The sequence below is a fragment of the Amphiura filiformis genome, chromosome 20 (genome assembly GCF_039555335.1).
Source record: "Amphiura filiformis chromosome 20, Afil_fr2py, whole genome shotgun sequence".
Lineage (NCBI taxonomy): Eukaryota > Metazoa > Echinodermata > Ophiuroidea > Amphilepidida > Amphiuridae > Amphiura > Amphiura filiformis.
The window spans coordinates 55,524,105-55,533,168 of NC_092647.1; the positions used below are offsets into that span (position 1 = coordinate 55,524,105).

Genomic DNA, 9,064 nt, shown 5'->3' on the forward strand with positions numbered 1-9,064 from the left:
GAAAGAAATAGTGTACAGTTGTAGTAGACATTAAGGTTCAGGAGTAAGGTAAAAATAAATTGTTGACGGTTTGGCATTTGAAATAGTTTGTGCATGAAGTTAATAGTGCAGTGACCTTTGTTTATGTATTTACATGTGTCAGGTGCTTTGATGAATCCTAAAAAAGGTACCATGTATTACTTGTTATTATGAAAATCAAATAAAAAGTATTCTTTGTAATGTTAATTGTGAAACTTTATGTAAAATGATGTAATGTGTCATAGAACAAAGTATGGCAGGCCATTTGGGTCATAATACAAAGTATGGTAGGCCATTTGCGTCATAACACAGCAGTGCAGATTATAGCCTGCGCGCTGTAGTCCATACAGGACCAACGCAATATAAAATTAGCGATTTTGGTCAGGTTTTGAGTTCAAGACTCACGGCCGTTTCTCAAAGCGCAAACTAACGACTATCATATCTGTTCAACACGTATTTTCAAGTTTATGAGACCAGATCTGGTTTCTTGAGACGAAATCATTTACGGGAGATATTCATCATTTTCTAACCCGGTATCCGAAGATTTTCGTCTGATATCAAAATCGTGCATAGCAATTCACGTGTATCGATCCCGTGTATTCATTTTAGTGTCTCTGCTGCACCAAATAATTATTAGCCAGGCGATGTCGGTGTGCCGATGGGCTTATGGGTTATCATGGTTATGGATTTTGTTAAGTGTCATTAATTTGGGCGAAATTGATGTGGGATGGGACTTCTTTTGCTATACTTACAATTTCTTATGTTTTTCTCGGTTATTTTATGCCTTTTTATGTTTCTTACTTTATTGTTTCTTGCTTTCTTTTTATTGACAACATAAGTCATTTCTTTTTTTGGAATAAAAGGTAGCCCTGAAAAGGGCAGTTTAGTTTGTCTTTGGTTCTTTTGAAGTGAAATACTCTGCCCTCTACCTGGTTGCCTCCTTGACGAATGCAGGTTTCAGCCCTGGTCCTCATTGCGTTGCGTACCATCCTTGTGCGCCGGATACTTGCGAAAGGTAGCTCTGAAAACATATTATATTGTTATATATAGATGAGGTGACATGTGTTTACATTTGATACGCCCTCTGTTGGTCTGAGATGAAAACTGACAGGCAAAAAACACTATAGTTTACATGGAAGAAGTTGATTTTTATTCATTAAGTTTGATTTCAAAGCAAATAATACTAAAAATGTTATCAAACTTGTTTACAAATGCATACACATAATATCACACAAAATTTCAAAGGTTTTTAAAAGTCGAGTTTTGAAGAGATTTATGTGGTCTGTCATAGACACTCCTGTGTTATTTTGCCTGACTTGAAACACCTCATCTATAGGCCTACCAATTAAATTACGTTTATCACACCAGTGAATGTGTTCCGAGGCCTTATCTTTCCATGTCATTAACTTTTTTTTTCATTTAATCTTTGATGTAGCTAAACCTCATTCTGTGGACAGAGTGAAAAACGGGTACATTTCTTTGAAAGGACATATCTTCAAAAGTTATGAGCCGATTGAAATAATTGTTTCGGTTTATTAAAGCTAACGGGTAAAGGCTGCTTTACATATCAACATATACTTGACCAACTTTTCTAAAATAGGAGAAAAAGAGGGCGCAATGAGGGCCTCCTTTTTGGGGGACATCCTGTAGTTATTGTTGTTGTTTTGTTTTTTAGGTAATGCACCCCTAGGCCCTAAATACATCCAACATTAATTGGTGGGGCATTTTTCGTATAATAAGTTTAACGGAAATAGGCCTAAGGTTTAAAACAGCCCTACCTTTACACAAGTGTTCCAACTACTGTTGACCGGGATTGTAGTTCTTGATGACAGGATATGAAGATACTGCCTTTTTACTAGTTTGGGAGAAAAGATTAGAGAACAGCATTGATTGACTGTTGACAAATGGTACGATAGAAGCAATAGAAACAATAAACTTTCATTCTCTATAAGGAGTAGATATAGCCAAAGTTGAAGATGGCAATATTTGTTTGCTTATTTTCTTGTTTATCCGTTATCCGGAAACTCGTCCGATTAGAAGATGAAGTCACACATTTACCAAACTGGTAAACCAGTAAACTACCGGGTGTCCCCCCCAAAAAAAAAGAGGCCCCTCATTGCGCCCTCTTGTTCTTCTATTTCTGAAAAGTTGATCAAATATATATTGGTATGTAACAAAACCTTGAGTCGTTAGCTTTAATAAACTAAAACAATTATATCAATCGGCTCACAACTTTTGAAGATATGCTCTTTTAAAAAATGTACCCGTTTTTCACTCTGTCCACGGAGAAGGGTTGGCTACTTCAAAGATTGAAAAGGAGACACATACCATGCATGAATATCAAACATTTCTCAATGATAACTTCATAAAATAACTTTATTTATGGAATGGGCTAGTACCGGTGGGTTTATGGGCATGTATGTCATGTGTCTAATAGAAAATATTTAAAGATTAATTTTGTTAATCTTAAAATGTCGTATTGCCTTCTCTCGTGTGAATTCGTTCGTGTGCTTTTACGTGAGAAGCCTGTATGAAGCATTTGCCGCAGTATTGACATATATAAGGTTTCTCTTTGGTGTGGATACGTTCGTGTACCTTCACTTCACCCGACCCTATGAAGCATTTGTCGCAAAATTGACATTTGTAAGGCTTCTCTTTGGTGTGTGTTCGTGTATGCATTATTAACTCTTGAGAAGAGTAGAAGTCTTTGGTGCAGTGTTGACATTTATAAGGCTTCACATTGGTGTGTCTTCTTTCGTGTACTCTACAGTTACCAGAATGCTTGAATTTTTTGTTACAATATTGACATGCGTAAGGCTTTTCATTGGTATGATTCCGGTCATGAAGTTTTAAGTCACCAGGGCATATAAAACTTTTATAACAAACTTGACATTTGTATGGTTTTTCATTAGTATGAATCCTTTCGTGTATTTTTACATTTGCTGGATATTTGAAAGCCTTATTGCAATATTGGCATTTGTAAGGCTTCTCGTTGGAGTGAGTTCTTTCATGTTTGAGTACATTAGTTGACGTTTTGAAACCTTTATTGCAGTATTGGCTTTTGTAAGGTCTCTCGTTACTATGAGTTTGTTCGTGTATTTTCTTGTAATCAGACTGTTTGAAGCATTTATTGCAATATTTGCATTTATAAGGCTTTTCATTTTTGCGAGTTTGTTCTTGACTGGTCAGGTTGCTTGATGATTGTTCATTTACATGCATTTGTTCATGATGTCTTTTTATATCAACATTCCTGAAGGCTTTGTTGCAATATTGACATATATAAGACTTCTTAGCAGTATCTTGGTGTCCTGTATGGACTTTGTCACGATGTGGAAGCTTACCTGTCACCGGTGACAACACATTATGTCTTATCAGGGTATCAGAAGTTAACGTCTTCGTTGTCGCCGCCGATGTTACTAGCCCTGACTGCACTTGGTCACAATCGTTCGAATTTTTCATAGTAGTTCTTACATATCCTTCCTGGACTCTGGCAACCTGTGTCGTCTTATTTGACAATGATGACGACACATGTCCTGCTTGCATTTTGTCACGACGTTTCGACTTGCTAGACACCGATGATGATCTTAATTCCTTGCTTTTTTGTCCGAACTTGTCACCATCCGTGACACTGCCGCTTTTATACCATGGGCTGTTTTTAACTTTCTTGTAACTGTTTGCCCTACTTGGAATTTGTCACAATCTGATGACTTATTTGCGGGCTTATTTGTCACCGATCTTGGCACACATCCTTTCTGAAGGCCGTCGTCACGATTTGTCGCTTTATTTTGCAGTGACGATGATACATGTCCTGACTCGACTTTTTTACGATGTGTTGAATGATTTGATACCGGTGACGACACGTGACTCACCTGGACCTTCTCGCAACTTAAAGCCATGCTTTTTAGCGATGGCGACACATGAGCAACCTGGATTGTTTTATTAGAATTTGTAGCTTTCTTTTTCGACGCCTCTGTTACAATACTTGTTGGAAGTTTGTCACCCCATAAATCTTCATAAAATGTCACATGTTTTGGTTGGACTTTTGCACAATATAAAGACTTACTTTCTCTTGATGGCGAACCATCTTGAACTTTTTTGTCACAATGTTTCGATTTACCTCGAATTGACGGCGACACGCGCGCTGTTTGGACTTTGTCACAAGTTGCTGATTTGGTTGTCACTAATGCTGCCACATGTTCTCTCTGTTCTCCCTCAACTTGTGATGACAATACATGGACTTTGTCATTGTGTGTCGACTTTGTTAATGAGGATAACGATATGTTATGTCCTACATTGACTTCCTCACAATGTAAATTTTTATTTTTTATTAATGGCGACACAAGACCAATCTGAACATTTTTGTCACAACTTCTGACTGATGGGGACTTGCGAACTGTTGCTGACAACAATCCTGTCTGCACCCTATCAAGATGTGTTGACTCAATAGACCGTGATGTTGGCAAGGCATGTCTTGCCTGGATATTTTGACGATTCGTCGACGAACTTGACACAGATGAAGACTCATTTCCATGATGGAAGTCGGTGTTTATTGATGGCGGCACGACTCTCCCAATACGTTTAGACACCTCTCCTGGCTGTTCTTTTTTCTTACCATTCAACAACTTCCTTGGGGCTGCTGTCTTTGCACGTCCATTTGAAGTCGACTTCTTTGGCACTTTGTCAAACTTAGTCAACTTCCCCGGCGCTGATGCTTTTGCATGTCCCGTTGCGACTTTGTCACACTCAGTCGTCTTCCTTTGCGCTGCAACCTTTGCATGCCCCGTTGGGACTTTGTCACACTTAGTCAACTTCCTTGACACGGATCCTATTTGGCCTTTATTACGAGACGGCGACTTGCTGAGCCGTGATGTTGTCACATGTCCAACCTTGTTTGTGCCAAGGTGTGACACCTTACTTAACATTAGTGACAACGCAAGGTCTGCTTTGACTTTATCCCGCTTTGAAAACTGAATTGTCACTGGCCTTATCACTGGTTCTTTCTGAAATGTGTCACTTTGTTTCATTGCATTGTCTTGTCGATTTATGGTTGCTACTGTTTTGTTCTTTAAGCCTTTCTTGCATTTCACCCCTTTGTTTTTGGTCTACGTAAAGGTGTGTACCAATATGGTCGAATTGAGAGCTCATGATGCCGAAGATGACGCAGATATCGGGATTGTTTATTGTAGAACACTCGTCTACAATATCTACATACTTGCGGATCTAGGTAATTCCATTCTCTTGGTGTTCGTTGAGGAGCCATTTTGTTCAACTCTATAATGAAAGAATAAAGCATTATGATTAAACTATATCAATGTCACTGATGTAGACAGATGAATCATATAGTTCTGTATCAAATATTTGTGTATTTGAATATATGCCTAGATTGCACAATATTAATATGTCATGCGTTTCTGATCCTTGATGACGCGGCGATTTTGCAATGGGATTTCAGTTTCGACTATGAATTGCAGCCTGGGGTATATTCAGAAATGGTTTTATTCTGATTGGGTTTTGCTACTAAGAGTTAATATTATTGCTCCGATCCGAAGTGAGGCAAATTTTATTCCGAACGGTCTTTGATTCAAACGGTCAGTTCTCCGAAAGGTCTTCTTTCGAATACGTTTTTACTCCGAAAGGTTATTATTCTGAAGGACCATTGTTCCACAAATGACAATTATGTTGTTGCTCTGGAAGGTTTTTGCTCAAAAGCTCGTTTCTTGAAACAAATCAATCAGAAGAGTTTTTATTTCAGAGAAACGACCCGTATACCATTAAGGAGTATACCGTCGTAAAAGTTGCCTTTCGGAGTAATTACCCATATAGGCCTACATTATACAGTTTCGGACTAATGCCCCGTCCGAATAAAAAAAAACCTTTTGGAGTAACTTTCGGAGAAATGATTTTTCGGAACAATAACCATTCGAGTTAATGGCCGACGCGACATTTTGGACAAACATTCCTTCGGACTAAATACCTTTTTGGCCCGTGACCCTTCGGAGCAAACCTTTCGAGGTATGATCTTCCATAGAGAAGTTCGAGCAAGCAACCGTCAGGAATAAAAACCGTTCGATACAAAAATACTTCGTAAAACTGATCTCTCTGTTCCCAAATTGTAGTGCCCAATGGCTCATTATATATTTCCATGCAAAACTCCAATTGTACATTTTTTGTACATTTTGACCCCCCTGAAAACCAATGTCAGACATTTTGCCCCACCATAAACTTCAGGTATGTTGAAAATATCAGTGTTCTGACATTGGTTTTCAGGGGGGTCAAAATGTACAAAAAATTTACAATTGGAGTTTGGCATGGGTAATATCTCAGCTAAAAGTATTCTAATTGGCTCAGTATGGGATAAGAGTAATGTCCTACCAAAGGGTTCTGACTGGCAAAAAATTGACAAAAAAATATTTTTACTTTTGTAGTTCTGACCCCCCGAAGTTGGTCCTGGATGGACGAAGTTGCATTTTGATGGCCCTGTATCTTTTAAAGTAAAGGAGTCACAAGATTTCTGATGCCAGATTTCAATTCTTCACAAAAAAGTACCCCAGGCAGTAGCGTAGCCAGTGGGGGGGGGGGGCAGGGGGCCCGGTGCCCCCCGATCGTCATGCCCGTCGGTTCATGTGTAAGGCCGTCGGTAGATGGAAGGCGTTGTTGAACAAAAATCAGGTTAAAAATAGACTATTTTTTACCCAGGGTATCTGAAAAAAGGTGAAAATAGTAAAAATTGTGAATGAAATTGAATTTTACATAAAAATTTTGTGTTTTTATGTTGGTACCGCCTAATATCCTGTTTTTTTGTTGTTTTTTTTTTGGGGGTTTTTTGCGCTTTTTCAAACCATGCAAAAAAGTTTTGAGTCAACAAATCACAACTTCCGTCGGCAAAAACTATTTCCGTCGCTACATTTACAAGTTGTGCCACCTCGGTTCCAAAATCCTGGCTACGCCACTGACCCCAGGATACATGCTTTTCGCCAGCGCATAGGGCGCTGGTACCTAATTCTGAGATGGGGTTTGTGTACACTAAAGATTAGCTAAGATTATAGCCTTCTTCTATTGGTATGAATTATTTTTTTACTTCTCGTGGTGGAAATGTTTTTGATGTCTGCTAATTCGCTTTGCAAGGAAAAGAAAGTATGTTTTGCCGTTTCAACGAACGAAAACGATTGAGTATTGCCAAAGTTATGTTTGAATTAATTATGACTTAAAAAGTTATCATAGGTTAGGCCTACACATATAAACATAAACTTGTTCAGCAATCAGCATATCAAAAAAAAAATGACATGGTCAAAGCGGGGAATGATCACGAGGTCATATCAGTGGACTATACTGAGCATAGCATGATGTTTGGTTGCCTGTGAGTGCATAATTGATATGTTGATAACAGATCTAATAATGTTGTGGAATCAAAATCTTCATTATATGGACCACATTGAAGTCAAAGTAATTATCTATCCTATCCTGTATCGTTTTATGGATAAAATTGACTCAAAATGTTATTGATGATATTATTGCTATCTTTAACATCAGTTTTGGCTTTTCAACGGGAAAAATCCGATTGAAAATAAAGTTTTTAGGGGCTAGCTATAATATTGAACAATATATCCCATATTTTGACATGCACTTATAGAAAATAAATAAATTATTGTCTTACTTTATAAATGATAAATACTGTAAAATGACACATAACTAAAGTGAGGCCAATTTCTATCTTTTTATTTGATTCATAAAATTACATTCAACAAAATGATTGAAGACTGAGAAAACACACAATGCAGACTACAGAATGGAGTAGGTAAGATGCCATGTCCATAGCTTTGCAGGAGTTTCGGACTAACAATCAACACATTCAAAAAATACAGTTTAAAAGTGAAGATTGTAGTGAATGATCAGTCCTTTATCATGTGCTTGCCACTATCTACTTTATAGTAAACTATACATTGCGAAATAATATAAAATTATTTTAAAATAAAATGTGCATGTAAGTTGAGTTAACATAGCGAATTAACTAACAACTGCAGTGTATTTCTTGAGTTTTATAATAAGCATGGGTAAAAAGCAGTAAAGACAAAAATACAGAACAATTTGGAGTAATGAATTAAAGAGTTGACAGGAGTTATAGGAGTTAATGTGTTTTGCTGTTTCAGTGTGCATGTTCTCACCATTGATGGTTTGGTGAACTGTCATGTAACATGGATGTAAGCGTGATCCTAAAAATGCCTTTCACGGTGACCCAAACTATTTACAAGACCTCTTCTGCATTGACGCTGGCCTTTTAAAGGGAGTTTTTATCAAAGTTGTTGGGGGTTCCCTTTATACATTTATGGACCTCCAAACATCGTCTTTCGCGTTGCGACACATTTTTTACGCTGACCCCCCCCCCCCCTAAATTTCAAATTGATGCCACGGAAAAACGATTTTACTTTCTCATCAATATCTACCACCACACAGGAAAAGAAATGCCTTATTTTGTCTTACACAGCTTTCGGCTGAACCACTAGCAGGCTATGTATTGTATATAACAATGACAAAGGTACCAAAATCTGAATTTTGATCATTTTTACGATCGTCCGGATGAGCAAATCACTGAATGGGTCTTTAAAGCTACATTACTTCGAATTCAATAGAAAGGCAAGATAAAAGTTATGCATAGGCCTACTCACCTTTAGTGTTCTCTAGATAATACATACAAGGAGGACACACTACCAAATCGTTAAAAAATATATATTTGCTGCCCGCACTATAGACTATACTCCGGCAAGCTACACCCACACACACTAGAATAGTAATGTAGTACCGTATAGTATCACCTTCATAACAAGCTTCAGCATGTTCAGTGAACCATCGAAGCATTTCCGCAGGAACAACAGGTTCAGAGTACAGGTTCAAAGGTACATATCAATGACAACTAGAGCGGTCCTCGGCTTTCGCGGTTCTCGGCATTCGCGGTTCTCGGTAGTGTGGGTTGGTCCGTATGTGACGTTTCTGTTCAGAACCTTGTGTGACCCTTCCCCCAGAAAAAAATCATCCGCCACCACTGGTTATA

General features: G+C 38.0%; 1 protein-coding gene across 1 annotated transcript; it reads right to left on the reverse strand.

Annotated features, from left to right (window-relative positions):
• Window positions 1-1,160: 1,160 nt before the first annotated feature.
• LOC140142030 (uncharacterized) lies at window positions 1,161-8,785 on the reverse strand. The gene is made up of 2 exons (XM_072163934.1): window positions 8,682-8,785; window positions 1,161-5,289 (listed from the first exon to the last, which is right to left on the reverse strand). The coding sequence occupies exon 2, from the start codon at window positions 5,040-5,042 to the stop codon at window positions 3,603-3,605; it is 1,440 nt and encodes a 479-aa protein (XP_072020035.1). The 5' UTR covers window positions 5,043-5,289; window positions 8,682-8,785; the 3' UTR covers window positions 1,161-3,602.
• Window positions 8,786-9,064: the final 279 nt, after the last annotated feature.

Bases quoted from the DNA above. Each gene is read 5' to 3' on its own strand.
- LOC140142030 (XM_072163934.1), bottom strand. From the start codon at position 5,042: ATGAAACAAAGTGACACATTTCAGAAAGAACCAGTGATAAGGCCAGTG.